The 22,330-nt window shown below is 36.2% G+C and overlaps 1 protein-coding gene across 6 annotated transcripts in view; it reads right to left on the bottom strand.

Moving 5' to 3' along the window:
• The window catches only part of abr (ABR activator of RhoGEF and GTPase), a 338,299-nt gene extending 316,825 nt beyond the window's left edge, over positions 1–21,474 (bottom strand). For 5 of the 6 annotated variants that reach the window (XR_015490409.1, XR_015490412.1, XR_015490411.1 and 2 more), the window contains exon 1: positions 20,522–21,344. Coding sequence is in view for 3 of the 6 variants with exons in the window: in XM_087252473.1 (XP_087108599.1) it covers positions 20,522–21,188 (667 nt within the window). In the remaining 3 variants the exon portion in view is untranslated. 6 annotated transcript variants of the gene reach the window in all.
• Positions 21,475–22,330: the final 856 nt, after the last annotated feature.

Below are 22,330 nucleotides of genomic sequence, written 5' to 3'. Positions count from 1 at the left end.
CCAAGAGTTTCAAACTATTATAAACAATTATATGATTATAATACATATTCTGTAAATGAGTTTCCAATAAAAATTTGATTTTTTTATATATATATATATATATATATATATATATATATATATATATATATATATATATTTTTTTTTTTTTTTTTATTTATTTATATATATATATATATTTTTTTTTTTTAACAAATTGGCGTTCATGCTCACATTGGTACTCTTTGTTTAGTCAGGGATAAATTTAAATAAAATTGTCCTGGTGTGCACAGGCCTTATATGGACGATTCACCCAAAACTGAAAATTCTATAATCATTTACTTCTTTGCATCACTTGTTCCAAACATTTTTGACTTTTTTCTCCTGTCAAACACAAAAGAAGATATTTAGAAGAATGATGGAAACATCGACTTCCATAGTATTTGTTTTTCCACTATGGGTGTCAATGTTTTTAGCTTTCTTTAAAATATCTTCTTTTTAGTTCAACTGAAGAAAGTCATAAAGGTCTGAAACCTCTTGAGGATGAGTAAATAGTGAGGGACAAAAAACATTTGCGCAAACTATTAATTTAAAAGCAAGTTCAAACTAAAACTATAACTTTCCTATGTTAACTTTGAGACAGCAGAATGCTAACCTTGCAGAACCATCTGGTACTTCTTCATTTAACCTGGTCCAAGACAGAAGTGAAATTGATGAAGAGAGGAATGTTTTTAAAGGACACAGATGCACTTAAATAAACACAGACACACACACACACAGACACACACAGACACACACAGACACACACAGACACACACAGACACACACAGACACACACAGACACACACACACACACACACACACACACACATACACAAACTGAAAAGTGAAAAAAACTGACCTAGCAAGACACCAAAAAAGATGTCTTGTAAGCATTTATGTAGCACATTTGCTGTTTGGATTTCAGTTTTGAAACACTGTGTTAGTGTTCCAGACGTGTGACTTAGAAGAACGAGAAGGGAAATACCATAAAACGAACCTGCTTCCCACAGACCACTAATCGAGTCCACATTCTCTGCTGGTCTCTGGGGTTTCTGTGACAGCAGGGTGGTATTTTAGCTAAACTCTGAGTCCAGTCTGTTTGACAAGGGGTCTTCCATGGTTTTAAAATGAATTGGCGTGAATGTTCCCAATGCCCCCCAATGTTTTGTGGAGAGTTGTGCTTTAGCATGAGGAGATGCCCCATCTGTTCTTCATGCATTTTATTATTTATAAAGGCAACAAAATGCTAATAGAAAATGTTTCATTTGCTGGCATATGAAGAACCAGTTGAAAAGGTTGCAAAGAAAAGGAAGTAACAGCAGACTGTCAAGTAGCTCAGAGTAGAAATGAATAACAAGGGAGAAACAGATTAAATGGATACACTGTAAAAAAAAAAAAAAAAAAATATATATATATATATATATATATATATATATATATATATATATATATATATATATATATATATATATATCCGCAATATTAGCAGTTTTCCATGTTTTGTGATTCACATTTTTTTCCATGTTTATTTATGCTTTTGAATTAGATTATAGGTAGACGAGACCATTGGTTTCAAGGTTTACTGCGTTTTGAAAAAGTCAACATTTTAATGCAGCAAAAAAATTCTGTTATACCGGTATACATAAGCTTTTGGTTTTTTTTTTACGACTATTTAATTTTTTTTTAGGACAGCAAAAGGTATCTCCAGCAAAAGGACCCCAACTCAAAAGCTACTGGTCAGCCCACAATTCAGCAAAAATCTGAAAAACAAGTCGCTTATACACCAACATTCAGCATGCTATAGACCTGAACAGAGCAGTGGCTTTCTTTCTATTCAAAGAAAAGAAAGATATTCAAAGGTGCCTTCTCAAGTTGTAAAGAAACCTGTGTTTTTGATAGTAATGAATATCAGAAGTCAATGACTTATTTTAATTATTTAGCCTGACAATTTAAAATAAAAAAGGCAAAAAATATTTGAAATGCTTCTTAAAATAAAATAAATGAGAAAAAAATTTTGTTTTTTACCCAGACATTTAAAAAGGACTTACTTCAGAACAGTAATCACATGACCATGTTACCGTGAAATTGTGATCCAATGTTATCTTACCGTCAGAATCTTATACCGGTCCCTATTTATGAGACCTTGATAATTATTCTGACAACCTTTACTCTTAAAAACTTTTTAAAAAGTGACTATATTAACATTTTTAATCGTTTAAAGTGATATGTCTAAGTTGGTGTTGTGTATTACGGTACAAAAACCTTGTAATAAACCACCAGTACATTTTCTGTTATTTTACAGACTTATTTCTCTATATGTTATTTCTTAAAAAATATTATATTATATTAATATTATATTAATAATAATATTATATTATTTCAAACAATACTAAAATGTCAATAAAAGTCACTTTGTTTAACTGTAGAGTTGAATTTTCAACATTACACTCTCAGAAATAAAGGTACAAAATCTGTCACTGGGGCGGTACCTTTAGAAAAGGAACATTTTTGTTCCTAACAGGTCTCTAAAGGTACATATTAATACCTAAAAATGTACAAATGTGTACCTTTTAAGTACTTTAAAGGTACAAAAGTGAATGTTAAAAGTATGAAAGTGGACCGTAAATGTACTAATGTTTACCTGTATGGTACAAAAGTGTACTTTTTGAAAAGGTACCGCCCCAGTGACAGATTTTGTACTTTTATTGAGTGTGTAAAAGCCGACAAAGCCATGATTTTATAATGCAATTCACAACTGTAAATAAATGGAACTTCACTTTTTTTTTTACAGTGTAGATTTTATTTAAATTAATGACTTATAGTAATAGAGATGTGTATATTACACTAAAACAGAGGCATGCATTAATAGTTTTTCACCATAAAGTAGTATCAGGGTTTTTGCAGGTCTCACCAAGTTATATTTAAAACATTTTAAAAACTATTATGAATGAAATTTTAGACTTATACAGGACTAAAGGCTAAGGATTTTTTTTTCTCGAATATCTCAGTTGGAAAATATTTCCATTTACCCAATCAAAAAGTGATTATAATTTATTAGATTTCATAATAATAATAATAACAATAACAATAATAATAATAATAATAATAATAATAATAATAATAATAATAATAATAATAATAATAATTAATCATATTAATAATATGTATAGGTCAGTATCCCCAGCAGTAAATAAATGGAGAACTTTAAACAAATATTACTGTAAGGAAAGTAATTAAATGCTGTTTGTAAATAAAAAGTTAGGTTTTATTAAGATGGATTGTTGGTGATTGTATGGGCGTTAATGGCCAGCTTGGGTTAAAAAATATTTAAGACCTACAACACAATATGTCAAACATTCCTACAAAAAAATTTGACATTTTAAGACCCCATGGATACCTTGAGTATGTTGTTTTACTGGAAGATGAGGTTAAGAGAATTTGATCAAAAAGGAAAGTTCACCCAAAAGTAATCGCAGTCGTTCCAATCCCCTGAGACCTACACTCACCTTTGGAACACAAATGAAGATATTTTAAATGAAATCAAGGAGCTCTCTGACCCTCCATAGACAGCAAATGTTCAAAGTCTACTACCAAGAATTTGTTTCTAGCCAGAATATAGATGTCAGCAATATCTATATATTCAGCAGAGCTGGACACAATGCCCAAAATATACACAAAAAATGTCTTCATTCGTGTTATGAAGATGAATGAAAATCATACCGGATTGAAACTACATGAGGACGAGTAATTAGTGTAGTAATTTCAAGTGAACTGTCCCTTTAAGAATTACTAGGTCAAAAAAAAAGACATGCAAAATAAAATCCAAACATGAATTTACAGCAGATACACATTCATTTCTTGACAATTTACATTCACTTGGTTCACAAGTACATTCACTTGGTGTGCGATTTTGAAAAAAGGTTAATTTTTTGATATTCAATAACAAAAAAAATACATTACTTAGCAGAGTGTCTTTTTATGCTGATATCTTTCTGGTTTAGGCTTTTGGTAGGAAAATAAGTATAATGCAGAAACCACCAGTTGGTCACAGGAACTCCCTGTTTTAAAGAGTGATTCATTAATTCATATATGATTCATTTAGAAACAAAGCAAGACAAAAGGTGTATGACTGGATTCAAGCAGTAGCCAAAGAGCATTAGGATAACAACATGGTAAATGTAACACATTGAGAAGATATTGTTTAGAAAAGACACAATTAATTACCAATTAACTAACTCTACTAGTTTAATACTCTTCTAATTAGCTGTTTATTAATAGTTAGTAAGGCAGAAGTTGGGTTTAGGTTTTGTATAGGATTAAAGATGCAGAATAAAATCATACTTTATAATTACCAATAAATAGTTAATATCTTAATAACAGGCATAAGCCAGTAGTTAATTGTGTTCTAAACTACAGGGTTACCAATACTTAATGTGGTTTTAACTTTTAGTAGTTGCAAAGTATTTATTCAAAATAACTTCTCAAGAGAGAATGTAATTTCGAATATAACCCAAATGACGATCTTCTGACAAATGACAAATATTCTGCTCAGGCTTTGTTTAGAATATTTTTAATGCTAAAAAGTAAATATTATGTCTAAAATATAACTTATTCACAAATAACTTTGTTTGTTGAACTATTGTATCACGTTTGCTAATGCTTTTGGCTGTTTTTTTTTTCCCATGTCCAACCCTCTCTTCGTGTTTGGGTTGATAATACATCAAACATCGAATAAAAATGTATTTCAAAGCACTTCACACAACCTTTAACAACATACCAATTATCAGCTCTCAAATGTTTTTGAAAGTTGTAAGATATGAAAATTGCAGGTGATCTAGGTCTTGCATGCCACTGTAAAGACAGTAAGTCTATAGGTGTGTCTAGTCTATGCCATTTTGTAGTTTAAATAGTGTAAGTAGTGCGTTCACACTGGAAACACTACAAATAATAAGTGCACTTTAAATATCCGGATTATGCATTCATTCAACTTGTAAATTGAAGTGTGGAATGTTCACTTCACACACTCAAAAGCCACTGCTTTGCTCATTTAGCGGAAGGGGCAGAGCTATCGGGCGCATGTTGGATTACTTATTTTAGATTGTGAAAGCAAAATTCTCCTACGAGAGGGATTATAGCACCTTACATTACATTAGTACCTAACATTACATAGCACCTCCTGATGGTGAAAACGGTTATACTCATGACAAGTATTATTTGGTCACTAATTTGGCAACTGTCAAACGTCATCAGGAAAACGGTTTGAATTTTCGCTTGGTAAAAAAACGTGAGTGTTCCATTTGGGATGACACTACATACATATACTCTGCTGTTGAGTGTATAAGTATATAAGTGCATAGTGCACCATTTGGAACGTAGCTAATCTCTCACAGCCTCCTCTATAAATGCATAAACTATGGGGCTGCTCAATATATTGTGAATTTATCGCAAAAGTATACACTCAAAAAATGACATTCACTGCTTGTTCAAACTACTTATTTAAAATTAGTTGAAACAACCCAATTTGTTGTTTTTGGGATAAGAATTGTTCATGTTGAATCCACTTAAATTGGTAAAAACGACTAAGTTAACTTACAGGGGTGGTCCAGAGTGTATTATTAAGGCTTGGTTGTGTTTATAAGATGCAATGTGTCCTCGTGCTTCGTTATTTTTTCATATATCTTTGATCCGGCCTGATCTCACGAGAAAACGTAAGTATTTTACGTTTTGCCAGTTTAGTGGCTAATTCGTACGAATTCGTACGAGTTCAGTCGTACGAAATGGTACGATTTTAAAAAGGAGGCGTGGCACCTGACCCCACCTCTAACCCCAACCGTCATTGGGGGATAAGCAAATCGTACTAAATTGTACGAATTAGATCGTACGAATTCATACGAATTAGCCACTAAATGAAAAAGTTACGAATTGCCTTGAGATTGTGTTGCTTTGATCATATACAGCTACACAGCTAACATGAAAATGACTGTCATATTTCCTAGTTCCTCCGAAAGGCCCGCCCTCAAGAGGCTCTGATTGGTCAGCTATCATAACGTGCTGTGATTCGCAGATTGGCTCATGTCACCAGGAAAAGCATCACGCCTTTGCAAGCACGTGCTTTGCCATTGTGTAAATACAGAGTATTAGTGGCTGTACTGCTGTTGGTTGGAGCAGCACAAAGGAGAATATAGAGCTGAAAATAAATACTTATGGAGGGAGTCAAGACAAGAGAGGAAAATGACAACAGCCAATTAGTCAGAATATCTGCTGAGGTTTACACTGATTGATACTGTTTTAAAGATTAAATTCTTGTACCTTGACCCAGCTTTTTAGTCTGAATTAGATCTAAAGAAATCTTTTACCTGTTTATTTGAATAACATTAAATAAATAATTGAATTTAAAACATAAATAATACAAAGATTTGCATTATCTTTCTAGAGTAATGTTATATTGTAAGAAATACATTATCGCAATACTGAACAACATCACACATCGCAACTTTTTAAGTATTATGCAGCCCTATACAATTCAACGTGCCATCTTACTAAGTAGAAGTTAAAGACCATTCATTACAATACAATGCAGTAGGCTGTCAGTTTCATTAAAGTATTAAAACAATTAAGAATAGTCGACACCAGTGGTTTAGTGGTTAGTAAGTCGACACATGCACTTCATTGCTCATGGTGACCCGAGTTTGATTCCCGCCTCGCGGTCCTATGCCGATCCCTCCCCTCTCTCTCTGTTCCACATGCTTTCCTGTCAATTCTCTACTGTCCTATCCAATAAAGATGAAAACCCAGAAAAAATAATTATAAAAAAAACAATTAAGAATAAATACAGATAAACACAGTTATTGTCGTCTAATAAAAGTGTCAAAGATATGTTTTGTAGAGTATATGATGGTTAAAACTGTAAAAGAAATAATAATAATAATAATAATAATAATAATAATAATGTATACACATGTAAAATTTTGTATCAGAATTGTGTCAGTGCAAAAAAATTATAAAAAGAGATGTTTTCTAAGGATAACTAAAACAGGCTCTAAACATGCCCAAAAGTATTGTGCTCACAAAACAGCAGAAATCACCATATACTCATTAACCAGGAAGAGTCTTAAAAGTCTCGCATTCATTAAATGCGCTCTGCACAGCAGATGTTTTGACGAGTAATCCTGAAGTAAACAGGACAGACCAGTCAGCCGTCAGCAGTTCTGTCCCCACAGAGGCTAAAACTGCATTGATCGTATCACTGTAAGCAAGGTACATCCTTGCAGTGTACATCAATACCGGTAAAGGTCAGGGAGATAAAGCTGCTGAAGATCTGCTTGACGATGTACAACACTAAACTTGTATGTTTGGTTTTCAAGACTTTAACTGGTGTCAGCTGACAAGCTTGACCTTCTTGAAATCTATGAAAAATAGTGCAGGATCAAAAAACATACACAGTTGAAGTCAGAATTATTAGCCCCCTGAACTATTAACCTGTTTATTTTTCGCCTTAGTTCTGCTTAATGGAGAGAAGATTTTTTTCAACTCATTTCTAATAACTATTTTATCTTTACTTTTTTATTTTATCTTTGCCATGATGACAGTAAATAATATTTTACTCGATATGTTTCAAGACACTGACATTTAAAGGCTTAACTAGGTTAATTAGGTTAACTAGGCAGGTTAGGGTAATAAGGCAAGTTATTGTATAATGATGGTTTGCTCCGTAGACTCAAATAAATATAGCTTATAGGGGCTAACAATTTTGACCCCAAAAAAATTTTTTTTAAAAATGTTAAACTGCTTTTATTCTATCCTAAATAAAACTAATAAGACTTTCTCCAGAAGAAAAAATATTATTATAAGACATACTATGAAAATTTCATTGCTCTGTTAAACATAATTTGGGAAATATTTAAAAAAGAAAAAAAATCAAAGGGAGGCTAATAATTCTAACTCAACTGTATATTAATAAAAAACTGAGATACATTTTTTTTATAAATCAAGCAGGAAGGACAGTGACTAAGACATGCATAATTATTACATCATATTATATATTACATCACATTTTATCATTTCATTTTGAAGTAAATAATGTTTATATTATTAAAAAGTGATGATGAAAAAGAATCTAAATCCATTTTAAGTTTTACTGGGTAATACTTTGTTATCTGACCCGATGAATTGGTCAACCTCTAAACCAATCCTTTAAAATTAGTGATATGTAGAAAAGCAGTGTAGCTTTTTAATTATTGTTTATTTTATTTTTATTATTTAAACTAATTTTTCCTGACCTCAGATTATTTTGTTGTATAAATATGCCACTCCTTATTTTTTTTATCACCTGCCTTAATTTGATGCCATTTTAATTCACTTAACCTCTTTTAAATGATTAAAACTTTATAGTCACTTAATAGTAAATATACAGTTGAAGTCAGAATTATTTGCCCCCCTTAGATTTTTTTTCTTTTTATATATATATTTCTTAAATTATGTTTAACAGAGCAACTACATTTTTACAGTATGTCTAGTTCAATCTATTCTTCTCCCAGCTGGCAGCCACTTATTTGCATGAATTTTGGGAGTAACTTAGGAATTTATGCGCTGAATCATGCGTTCTGCTTTTATGAATGAGGCATACAGCCGGACACAAGTAAACATAGTGATGCTCATCTCACGTCATAGATCACAATCAAGATCATTTATACATCTTTTAAACAACATAAAAAACTCACATGTTTTTTTTGTGAATTGGAAAATCAGGTAGTTGATGACATGATGAGCAAGCCTGTGAATAGTTTGTATTAAAACGGAAAAGCATAATAAAAGGGATACATCTGTCATACAGCGCTATTAATCACCGAAACATTAAGGGTGAATGTTCTAAAATAATGATAGCAAAACTTACTCCCGGTTCCAGATAGAAAATTTTAACCTCACCAGTGAAAGGGTAAATAGCAGTAGTAAAGCAGTGGTTGGTAGAGTTACTTTGCATTGCGAGACTAAAGACACGTTTTTAATCACTCGCCTTTTTCGGATCATTCAGTTTTCCATTTCTTTTCATGTGTAGCTGCACTGCAAAAAAGCTTTTCTTACTTAGTCATTTTTGCTCGTTTCCAGTCCAAATATATAAAAAATCTTAATTAAAGACTAGACAAGAAAAATGGCATGAGAAAATTAAGGTGATGCTTAAAACTTCTGTTTGAGATTATATCTCATTAATATTATTTTCCTTAATCCATGGGCAACTAATTTAGCGTGTTTTAAGCAAATCACTTAATTTTGAAGTGTTTTTTTTTTCAGAAGACAAGACATAATTTCTTATTTTATTTTATCTGTCTAGTATGTATCTTCATTTTTTTTTAGATATTTGGGTTGAAAACAGGACAAAACTACTACGTTAGTTTTTTATTTTATTATAATTATTATTATTATTATTATTATTATTATTATAACAGCTCAGAGATGTTCAAGAACAACATGTTTGTGCACTTTAAAGATTTCGGTTTTTGAATAAAGGGTTGGAAATTAAAGCTTTTCTATTTTTATTCGATTCATTGATTCATCGAAAAAATGATCGACCAATTAATCTATTATTAAAATAATTAGTAGTTGCACCCCTAAACATAACGTAACATAACATAAACATTAACATAACACGTAACAAAAACATAGCATAACATAAAACCAAGCATAAAACAAAACAAAAAAGGTAATGTAATGTAAAAACAAAAACAACATAAAACAAAAAATGAAAAAACAACATATAACAAATAAATAATATAAATAAAAACAGCCCAAATAATGCTTGTAAATAGAACAGGTTCCATCTCTTCAGCAAACAACTATGATTGATCCCCAAAGACAATTAGCACTAATAATAATCTTCTTCTAATCTTCTTAATAGAGGGTTTCCAGAATGCTTATCACAACCCGACAAGTATTGTGTTACAGTAAAACAGCGTTGTGTTGGCTTTGAGCAATGGTCAACACAATGTTGTCTCTGCGGTTAAGGAGGAGAATCCTCTAAGGGAAACACAGCAGATCAGTTAACACCCTGGTAAATGCAATGAGTGTGGATGATACTGAATGGATGATGGTGTGAATATGGCGTGATGGCACGGCAGGAAATGAGACAGCATCTTGAACTCTGGTTTGGCTGCAGAGCTGCACACTGATGCTAATGCGTGTGCAGAAAATGTTGCAATGCTGCAGCAATCAGTTCACATTTACAACAAACAGTACATAAAATGGGTTCAACATCCTATATCCTATCGTCAGGAATCTTACACCTTTTCCAAAGTCAAATTAACGCACTTTTCAAGCACTTTCCAGGTGAATTTTCTACATTTTCCAGCAAATGACATTTACATGAATGCACACATTTATGATGATATGAACTCACCGGCCATTTTATTAGGTACACCTGTCCACTGCTCAGTGCAAATTTCTAATCAGCATGGCAGCAAATCAGTGCATTCAGACATGGAGACATGGTCGAGATGGTCTGCTGCAGTTTAAACTGAGCATCAGCATGGGGAAGAAAGGTAATTTAAGTGACTTTAAAGGTGGCATGGTTGTTGGTGCCAGAAGGGCTGGTCTGAGTATTTCAGAAACTGCTGATCTACTGGGATTTTCACACACAACCATCTCTAGGGATTACAGAGAATGGTCCGAAAAAGAGAAAATATGCAGCGAGCGGCAGTTCTGTGAGTGCAGATGCCTTGTTGATGCCAGAGGTCAGAGGAGAATGGCCAGACTGGAGCTCATAGAAAGGCAACAGTAAAGCCTGGTTTATACTTCTGCGTCAAGTGACCGGCGCAACTCATGGCGCAGGCACCGCGCGCAGCTGTGCATTTATACTTCTGCGCGCTGTCTCCGTTGGTCTGCATTAACACTTCCGAAACGCTAGTGGGCAGTGAGGTGTAAATGTTCCTCTGTGTCGAGTTTCTTCGCTTCTGTTTTGCTATTCTGAACACTTCCTGGATGTACAAGTGACTCAAACTCGCTCATTTTGTGGCAGGAACCGGCGGACGTGCAACAACTTTAACCATGAGGTAAACACAGAACAAAACTTTCCATCCGGAGCTCCTTCACGGGACTCCACACTTGTAAACAATCGCTCGCGCCATTCTCGCGGCTCTCGGTCCCGCCCAGACTCGTCGACGCTAGCAAGCCGACCAATCACAGAGCTTGCGCTACGCGTTGTTGCGACGTGTAGTTACAATTTTTGAGAGGTGCACGTCAGTGACGGCGACGGCCACGGCGAAGGGCTATGCGTCAGCGCCGTAGCCTATGCCGGTGTTTGACGCAGAAGTATAAATCAGCCTTAACTCAACACGTCCAACCTTGAGGCAGATGGGCTACAGCAGCTAAAGATCACACTAGGTGCCACTCCTGTCAGCTAGGAAAATGAGGCTAAAATTTGCATAGGCTCATCAAAATTGGGCAATAGAAAATTGAAAATTGCCTGGTCTAATGAATCTCTATGTCTGCTGCGACATTTGGATGGTAGGGTCAGAATTTGGCATCAACAACATGAAAGCACGGATCCATCCTGCCTTGTATCAATGGTTCAGGCTGGTGGTGGTGGTGTAATGGTGTGGGGGATATTTTCTTGGCACACTTTGGGCCTATTAGTACCAATTGAGCATCGTGTCAAAGCCACAGCCTATCTGAGTATTGTTGCTGACCATGTCCATCCCTTTATGACCACAGTGTCTTCTACCCATCTTCGGATAACACAATATCCGTAATTCTCAGAGTATCTATAATGTATTGCGGCCGGAAACATCACGATATATCTTGTCTGAGTTCTATTTCTCCCTTGATTGTTCCCTTCTCTCTGCTCCCTACATTTTCCTGTCTATACTGTCCTACTGTCCTACCAATTAAAGGTAAAAATACTGAAAAAACATTTATAATAAAAAAGTTATATCCTATACTGCATAAGAGGAGAATATTAGTTCATACAAGTTTCCCACTGATATGTTGTTGCCCAAATGTTTTTATTTAATCATCACAAAGCATAATGACAAAATAACATAACACAAATGATTAAGTATGTTATTGGTTTGCATGTAAACCGGGACATCAGGTTATGTCACTGAGCTGATTTTCACAAGTTATTAGTTTAATAGAGTGATTGCAGTGGCTGTTGTATCCCCTAAAGTTTTTCCTCTCACACACAAACACAAGTTCATGCACAGGCTTGGCAGTCAGTGCTGAGAATTCCCTCTTCAGTCAGCTCTGTAGCAACATGCCGTAACAGGTAAAACATTTCCCATATAAAAAGCATGACAGGGAAAACCACGAGTAAATTGTGTATTTCACAAAAGCAGGTTTTATTGTGACACTCCATTCAAACCCATAAAAACTGTCACACTCACATGCTTACTAATCAGGGGGGGCAATCAGGACAATGAAATAACATTAAATAATAAAATAAAAAAACAAGTTTACCATGGTTTAGGATAGCCAAGGTTTTAAAACCGCAAACATTTTCTGTTATACCCTTCCTAAGGTGTATGTAAGGTTTTTAAAATGCTCAATATGTGTTGTAAATAAATCTGCGTTTTTAAAATCAATGAAGACAGCATAAGTCAATGATTTATTTGAATTATTAAGCCTGACATGTTTACTGTTCCAAAATATTTTAAACGTTTCCTAAAATATAATTGTTGTTTTTTTACTCAGACATTTTTAAGAAAAAAACTTATTTTAGATCTGTGATCATGATACTGTGATACCGTGGAATTTTTATCCAAGGTTATTATACCGTCCAAAACTTATACTGGCCCATGCCTAAATAGGACCATAACTGCAATCTTTTAATAATAATCAATAATAATATGACAATAAAAATATTTTTATACATATTGTATATATTGTACATTTTTTATAAGTTCGACAGCAAAGGTGTGTTATTAAATAACAAAAAAATATACATGGAGGGTCTTAAAAAACTCTTTGTGAGGAACACAAAACATGCACTAAGATGGTTGAAATCCTACCCTTCTGACCTAGTGAATCATTCTAGTTCACAAAAGTAAAGCATGGAGTGCCTCAAGGATTTGTCTTGGGTCCCTTTCAATTTCTATGCTGTCTATTAGGGCTGGGCGAGATTGCAAAAAAAATATGTATCCCGATATCATATTTCATATCATCCGAGATAAATAATTGCTGAATATTTTCTAACAATACATTCAGATATATTAGATTTTTTATTATTATTTAACCACTTTATTTTCATTTACCAACATTACTAAGACAAACAGTCTTAATAGTCAAATACAAATAAAATAAACATAAGTGTTAAAGAGGCTCTTAAACTTGATAAATAAAAAGTTACAAAGTGTGTGCAATCGTAAAGGTATAGATCAACATCTGTAAGGTGTGAATAATAATGATACAGTAAACCTCAAACTCTGTAAACAAAACTAATTATGATAATCAAATCTGAGCTTTCAAGTAAAGGAACCAGCCATCATTATTCAAATACATGCTGAACATTAAAAATTAAGAAGTTGATTGACTACATTACCCCTATGCTAAAAACTCTTTCAGATGGGGAGCTAGTGGATAGGACGCACAAGAAAAGGAACCAAAAAGCCACTCAGGTGACATCCTTACATGCTTTTTTATTTACAATCTCTTCACTGCTGCTATATGGCACTCATTTTCGCATGTGTTTTTATTCTGACTTGAAGTGACAAGCACGAGCGAGTGGTTTCCTTGATCATTACAATGAGCTTTGCGCTCACGCTCCCCTGACGTCTCTCGTAATTAAGAGACCATCAAGCGAGGATGACAAGTTAATGGAGAAAACTAAAAAGCGCTGCAGTGTTTGGATGCGCTGTGTTTGTCTGAGGTAATTAGTGTGTCGTTATTTCACAGAATGACGGGCCGCAGTCTCTGCCCTGGTGCAGATTTAGGTGGAGGATGCGCTGAGCTCTGTCCAGCTTGGGCAGCGAGGTTAACACCTGGGAACAAAGGACATTGACCAAAAGCTAAGAAAAAAAGCTGTGGTCGCAGCCACATGATTGATTCGGGTAAGCCCACAATTTGAATGTTTTGGCACCAGCTGCAACTCTCAATATTGGAGACTTTGGCTGTTTCTCAATTCCAAGAACGCAGAGAACGGACTTGCGTTCTTGTGGAGACCGGTCTTGCCAGGTGTCCTCTGAAGAACGAACTCAGGAGACCGCGAGGGCAGAGAACGCATCCTTTGAGAAATGGGATGCTGCGTTCTTCCTGATGGTCATGTGACCTTCACGCGTTTTAAATGGTAAATTATTTAAACATTACAGCACTCATTCAACGATTTATTGTTTCCCCCCTCTTTAAAATATATACTTTGCATAAAAACATTATAAATATACTCTGCACAATATAAATAAAACAAATTTTAATACGAATTTCAATAAACAAACAACCCTTAATGTGTTTATTCCTTTATTAAGATGTCCATGGTAATGTTTACTTTCACCGTTTCATTTAGAGAATCTCCTGAGGTAAATAGTTCATATCTATGAACCTAATTAATAAATTTAAATTTAAATTAAATGCTGTGCTTTCCACCTCCAGTCGCAATGACTTCTGGGACTTCCAGAGCGAGTTCGGTGCTCAAGTCTGCATCAGTGCGTCCTCGATATCAAGATCACATCTGGGAAGTTTCATGCGTCCTCCGTACTTGCGATCTTGAGTGTTGGAACTGAACTTAGGCAGCTGATGAGAACACGAGGACGCAAGACTGCTGAAGAACGCATATTGAGAAACAGCCTTCAGCTTTTAGTCACTCGTTTTCCTTCGGGAGCCTCGACACGTAGCATCGATTTGATCGAGCTACTAACTAATCTCTGCAGCATCGGACTCAAGATGGACTGATGCGAAAATAATGATCAGCCACTGTGGATTGAATGTTATCTAGTTTGGCTGCCAAACTTCCGAGAGATCTTTTGAAGTCTTCTGCGATCGTGGCTCTAAGGTCGTAATGTAACGCACAAATTTTGGCAAAGTACCATTGGCTCTCTTTTGCTGAGTGTTTTTTATTTTTTTAATCAACCTGTCTGCCGCTTCCTTTTGACATTTCAAAAGCAAGCTAAGTCACAGAACACTAAATAAACAAATACTGTCAGATACCAACAAAAGCCCTGAGGTTAAAAGACAAACTGCAAAAAAATTTGGGAATGGACCACAAGCACGACTACTCCTTAGGCGCCATATCTGCAGCATAAAAACGGAACTGTCTTTTAGGAACCCAAACCGTTTTTTTCTATGCAATTACTGCAATTCTGCCATTCTAAAACCTGTATTATAATCTGCACCTCAACTTTTTTAGAGTATCGATAGCATAATTGTAAAAAGGAAACAAAAATAGACACTAAAAAACATGCAATTATACTCATAATAACCAGAGTTTGTGCAACCACAGAATGCAGGTGAGGAGTGAATGAGCTCTTAAAAAGTGAAACAGGAAATCGATAAAACCATGAGGGTGCTATACACATCCTAACCACATATATTTTGGTCATTGTGATCCAGCTGTATCCTGCCGGGGCACTGATGCAAAGACATTTTCGACTAAGTAGTTGGTGTTTGCGTTAAAATCCAGAAATGTGTTGTAAGACTCTCCTCTAGCTACTTTATAAATGAGTCATTACACAAATACCTAAGACATGATGCAATTGTACAGAATGAATTTGAACTCCTCTCCCTTAAGAATGAAACTACATCAAGCCTTTTCAATGCCTTCAAGGCTCATAAAATTGGCTGATAATTAGGCCAGGAAGATTTGCTTTACCAATTATGGCAGTTGCTAAATATAATCTCAGAACTGTTTCAGTGTCATGAAGAAACATCAGTTTAAAGGTAAACCAACCTCGCTTGATGTAAGCCTTGATTTTTCTGATGACGGTTTAGTCCCTTATTTATCAGGGGTCGCCACAGCCGAATGAAGTGCCAAGTGCCGCCAACTATTCTGGCATATGTTTTTTACACAGCGGATGCCCTTCCAGCTGCAACCAAATACTGGAAAACACTCATACACTCTTAAATTCCCACTCATACAGTACGGCTAATTTAGTTTATCCAATTCACTTATAGCGCATGTCTTTGGACTGTGGGGGAAACCAGAGCATATGGAGAAAACCCACACAATAACAGGGAGAACTCCACACAGAACAGAAATGCCACACAGAAATGCCAACTCGCCCAGCCAGAACTCGAACCAGCAACCTTCTTGCTGTCAGTGCTAACCACTGAGCCACCATGCTGCCTAGGCATAACATGTTACAATTTAATTAGAGCTCAAACATTTTATTTACACTGCACTTTCTTACAACCGAAGCACTACAAGTCTAATCCTTTATTTTGCTATACTCAATTACATAAATTAACTATATTCTCTGCTACAAACTGGCAAAAAAAACTTTTAGAATCATTGCTCCCTGAAAGCTAAAGAACAGCTGAATTTTCACATTTTCCTGAAAACTACTGACGGTTTGAAAGTAGCTGTCCGAATGATCTCTGATTCAAAGCAGTCCACTTCCATAAAAGTGACAATGCAAAATGGTGCACATTCATAAATAAAATTAAAGCCATTTTACAGAAGCATTTACATCTTACATCACCAATATCAATGTTCATATTAGGATTATTTAAATAGCATTAACTATGACAAGTTCTTGTCCTACTTGTATTATTATTCTGTAGTATAAAAAATTATACAGTGGCATACAATGTTCTTGAAATGACAATGATATTAATTATCGCAATTAGGGATGCAACAATTAACGCATTTCACTATTAACCGTGATTTAATTTGTCAAGGTTAATTAATCGTATAGGCTTTTCAACACCGCGGCACGGAACAAAACTGCTGCAACTAAACAAAGTTATGCCAACTGTGCGCTAGTTTAAGGTTCCAAGCATGTACACCGAGGTTGACACACACACACACACACACACACACACACACACACACACACACAGTTTAACTATGGCTGATGCTCTAAGGGCGTTCACATTTTTCTACTTATGTTATGTGTATGTGGTATTTTCGGTACTAGTAGTATAAATCAAGACCTGTGGCCATCTATAAAAGCCAATTTGATTTAAAAAAAAACATAATTTATTATAACTGGATTTTAACATCTTCCTTCTAATTTTGAAACCAAATTCACACCCTTTGCGGACGAACATGATATGGATAAAGTAGGTTCCCTATCACTCCCTGAGCTTTTTCTTGATCTCAATCTCTCGGTTTACAACCACTCATCCTCTCCAGCGGCACAGATGTTCATTCCCATCTTACCATGCAATGTAATGAATCCCAATCCCTGATTATCCCATATTAAAAGAAGTAGATCAGTCCATGAAACTGCCATTAAAAGCAAAGTCTTATACTGTGAGAAAGAAACGGATGTGCATGATGACTTTACTGACAGTCCAGATAATTCTGATACCAAACAGACATGTTGCTGGAATGTTTGAATAGACTGAACGGAACATCTCAACAATAGTGCAGGAAACAAAAATGTTTGCCTGGATGCTTCTTATCAATCCCCTTAAGAAAACTCATAGGAAGTGGTTTATAATCGTGAAAAGGGTCGCAGGTCTGATTTAGTCATGGAGAGTACACAAAAACCTGACAGTAAAAGTAGACTTATTATGCAAAAATACCTTTATGAGGGGTTTAAACGCAGTTGTGTGGCAATAATGTGTGAATATAGCCAGTGTCTAATGAAAAAAAAATGTAATTATATTTTATGTAGTCACAATTCATAAAAAATTCAGCTAAAATGTTGTAGATATTAATTTTTATGTAAACATGATAGGCAATGTACACCCACCGTCCACTTTATTAGGTACACCTTACTAGTACCAGGTTGAACCCCTTTTGCATTCAGAATTGCCTTAATCCTTCATGGTATATATTCAACAAGGTACTGGAAATATTCCTCAGAGATTTTGGTCCATATTGACACGATAGCATCACGCAGTTGCTGCAGATTTGTCGGCTGCAAATCCATGATGCGAATCTCCTGTTCCACCACATCCCAAAGGTGCTCTATTGGACTGAGATCTGGTGACTGTGGAGGCCACTTGAGTACAGTGAACTCATTGTCATGTTCAAGAAACCAGTCTGAGATGAATCGCGTTTTATGACATAGTGTGCTATCCTGCTGGAAGTAGCCATCTGAAGATGGGTATACTGTGGTCATAAAGGGATGGACATGGTCAGCAACAATACTTAGGTAGGCTGTGGCGTTGACACGATGCTCAATTGGTACTACTGGGCCCAGAGTGTGCAAAGAAAATATCCCCCACTGGCCCACACCATTACACCACCACCACGAGCCTGAACCATTAATACAAGGCAGGATGGACCCATGCTTTCATGTTGTTGATGCCAAATTCTAACCCTACCATCTGAATGTCACAGCAGAAATCGAAACTCATCAGACCACGCGATGTTTTTTAAATCTTCTGATGTCCAATTTTGCTGAGCCTGTGCAAATTGTAGCCTCAGTTTCCTGTTCTTAGCTGACAGTAGAGGCACCCAGTGTGGTCTTTAGCTGCTGTAGCCTATCCACCTTAGGGTTGTGCATTCAGAGATGCTCTTCTGCATACCTCGATTGTAACGAGTGGTTATTTGAGTTACAGTTGCCTTTCTATTAGCTTAAACCGTCTGGCCATTCTCCTCTGACCTCTAGCATCAACAAGGAAGGCAAACAGAACTGCCGCTCACTGGACATTTTCTCTTTTTCAGACCATTCTCTGTAAACACTACAAATGGTTGTTTGGAAAATCCCAGAAAAATCTGCAATTTTTGAAATACTCAGACCAGTCCGTCTGGCACCAACAACCATGCCATATTCAAAGTCACTGATATCACTTTCTTCCCCATTCTGATGCTCAGTTTAAACTGCAGCAGACCATCTCGAGTTGCTGATATGCAATTGGCTGATTAGAAATTTGTGTCCATGAGCAGTTGGACAGGTGTACCTAATAAAGTGGCCAGTGAGTGTACATTGTATCACAAAAATTTTCATGTCAATATGTTGATTATTGTGTCAGGCCTGTGTATGCTGTCTTAGCTAAGAGAAATAAGAAAAAAAATACATTTGGAGTTGCATTCTGGCCTTTGATCAGCATAAAAATGATGCATAGGCTTTTACACAGATGACTCAATTACAGAAGCAGGCTAGCAGCAGCATGTGAGTATGTCATGTAGCACCACGTGGTTTAGGGCCTCCAACTGTTTCCTGTTTTGGGGTCATTGTCTGGTTTTTCAAAAGTGCCAAATCTGATAAGAACTCATTTTTATGTCACACTAGTGTTGTGTGAGCAAATAAAAATGTTCCAGCTGATCATATTGTGGGATAATTCCATAAGAGAGAATGCTTTGATTGAATGGTCCAAAAATCACAAAGGGAAAATCTTTTGAACTGCATTTAGCTGACAGTATAAACAACAAATGACAATATAAACAGTATTAACAACAAATGGAACAATTGAAGCCAGAGAATGAATTACTCACATAGGTTCACTCACTGTATGTTTTATACTAGATTCACCAAAAAATCTCCAACAATAAAGTTAAACATATCAAACAAGCAACGTTAGGCTATATCAGTTTGGTATAAACAACCCAGGCGAGGCAGTGGAGCAGTTGGTAGTGCTGTCGCCTCACAGCAAGAAGGTCGCTGGGTCGAACCTCGGCTCAGTTGGAGTTTCTGTGTGGAGTTTGCATGTTCTCCCTGCGTTCGCTTGGGTTTCCTCCGGGTGCTCCGGTTTCCCCCACAGTCCAAAGACATGCGGTACAAGTAAATTGGGTAGGCTAAATTGTCTGTAGTGTATGAGTGTGTGAATGTGTGTGTGGATGTTTCCCAGAGATGGGTTGCGGCTGGAAGGGCATCCGCTGTGTAAAAACTTGCTGGATAAGTTGGCGGTTCATCCCACTGTGGCGACTCCGGATTAATAAAGGGACTAAGCTGACAAGAAAATTAATGAATGAATAAACAATCCAGTAATGACTGTTCCATCAACGTCCCTGTGGCGAGTGCATTCACAACAATATTAAAGTAATGTTTGTTTTATATTCACAATTTCACTCATTTTGACTTTCTCCTTAATTTCAGAAAATTATTTTAAATGCTGAAATCACATTAGCAGCCAACAACTACCAAGCACAACATAGTTTAGTCAATAAAATAGTGCTAAAGTTGTTTTGAAGTCATATTTACATGTCCGAATTTTCAAAGTACCATCGTTGGTAAACCGTATAGGGAACGTGTCACAAGTTGTCAATGAACGAATGTGCGATTATAAAACCACCTTTACCTCATTCCCAACAATGCGTTTCAACACGGTCATGCGACAACAACAAACAACTGCGTAACATCGAGACAAGCAATAAAACAGTAGCAGCTCACATTCCTACTGAGGCAACTTTAACAGGAGCTTAGTCTGTGATAAGACACAGGTATGCTGTCAGTTGTGTTGGTCTTACCTGCGGAGGAGGAGTCGTCGTGGTCTGAGCTCAGGTATCCGTCAGGTGTGCTGCGCCCCGAGCCGTGAGACCCGCGCAGATAAGGCGAGAATCTGCCATCATCCGAGTCCATATCCCGACTAATGCGGACACGGGGGTTCCGCCGGTGACTCTCCCGGACGTTACCCTTCGGGACGAGCAGGTTTTTCTGCACAAAGTTCTGGTTGAGCTCCTCGTCCTCGAACTCGCGGTCACTGTCCGGCTCGTTGTTCGGTTGCTCAGCAACGCTCTCAGGGATGTCAGGAGCCGGTGAGTTTTCCTGCAAGACTTCGGGCTTCTTCCGAGGAGGAGCGAGGATGGGTTTACCTGTCTTGCTGCCCTGGAGTAAGTCCCGAGCGAACGGCTCGTCCCCGCCTCTGCTTTCTGTCCCGCAAGCGTTGTCTTTCTTTAAACCTTTGTTCCAGCATTTCTCAATGTCACATTTTTTCTTCTTCCGCGCGATGGTGGTCTGCAAGTAAATTACCTTGAACTTCTCCTCCGACAGAGCCTGCTGTAACACCTTCAGGTTGGCTTTGCATTTCTCCAGCTCAGCCTCAATGTCCTCCGCCGAGTGGAGGTTCATCACGGGCACTTCACCGTCGGGAAACTCATTCTTCCAGTGCTTCTCAAATTCCGCCTGCTCCCACATTGTCAAACTAGAACAGGAGGGAAACAAGTCCTTGAAAATGTGTAGTTCGTGTTAAAACAGTTTAGGTTGACTGTCTGAAACTCGCGTTGTGAAGCAGCGACTGTTCATTTTCTCTTCATCCACTCACTCACTCACGCCACAGATCAGTTTACAACTGAAAAAAAACTTTCAGCTTCCGCTACTTTGGAAAGTCGTGACGTCAGCTGGACAACGAGCCAATCAGGTCCTCTTGTCGTTTACATTAAGACGTGCAAAATCCCTGCCTGTGGTTGAATTTTATACACCACTGAAGCCCCACCTGTATAGTAAACACGCGCTTCCGTGCTCAAATGAAATACAGTTCAGATGTACAAACAAATGCATTTGCAAATCCAAATAAATGAATACCTATCTGAAATTTAACAATAAACGATAATTCTTAAACTAAGGGCACTTTTTGTTCTTTGATTATATATCCAAATATATTTATAATTTTGTACAAAATCCTATTTCTTTGTCAAACTAACAATAAAACCTACTTTTTAAAAAATTCTAAAAATTTCTATTAAATATTTTTTATATTATTCAACCTCCTTTTAGGTGTCAAAATCACTGTTTTCACCTTGTCACACACCCAGAGTTTTAAACTTCAACAATGAAAATAACATTTTAAAATATTATTAATCTGGTATCTGTTAATGTATCTTAATGAAGCACTGGTGAAATAATTAAAAAATATTATAGCTAATAATGTGAGACTATTATCAATATACATTTTTATACAAAATATAGCTGTCGCACAGTATCAGTGTCATTTCCACCACAACACTGAAATGTCACTTTAAAAAGTTTGTGTGAAAGATTATTTAGGTGGGATCTACTATGAAAATGAATAGTGCCATCTGAGAACATGTTCAAGATGGAGGGAATTAATTTTTTTTATTAACAACACTTGAAGAACAATCAAGGTAAATATTGCTAGATAAGGAGATACATTTATTCTATGTCATTTCCAAACATGTTGTACCTTCAAAGATGTTTTTAAAAACCAAACAAAATTAAGGTAAATAAGAGTATTTTGTGGCGACGCATTGTCGCAGTAGGTAGTGCTTGTCGCCTCAAAGCAAGAAGGTCGCTGGTTCGAGCCTCGGCTGGGTCAGTAG

Source organism: Danio rerio, chromosome 5 (assembly GCF_052040795.2).
Source record: "Danio rerio strain M-AB ecotype USA chromosome 5, GRCz13ab, whole genome shotgun sequence".
NCBI lineage: Eukaryota > Metazoa > Chordata > Actinopteri > Cypriniformes > Danionidae > Danio > Danio rerio.
This window is presented reverse-complemented; position numbering and strand designations above follow the sequence as displayed.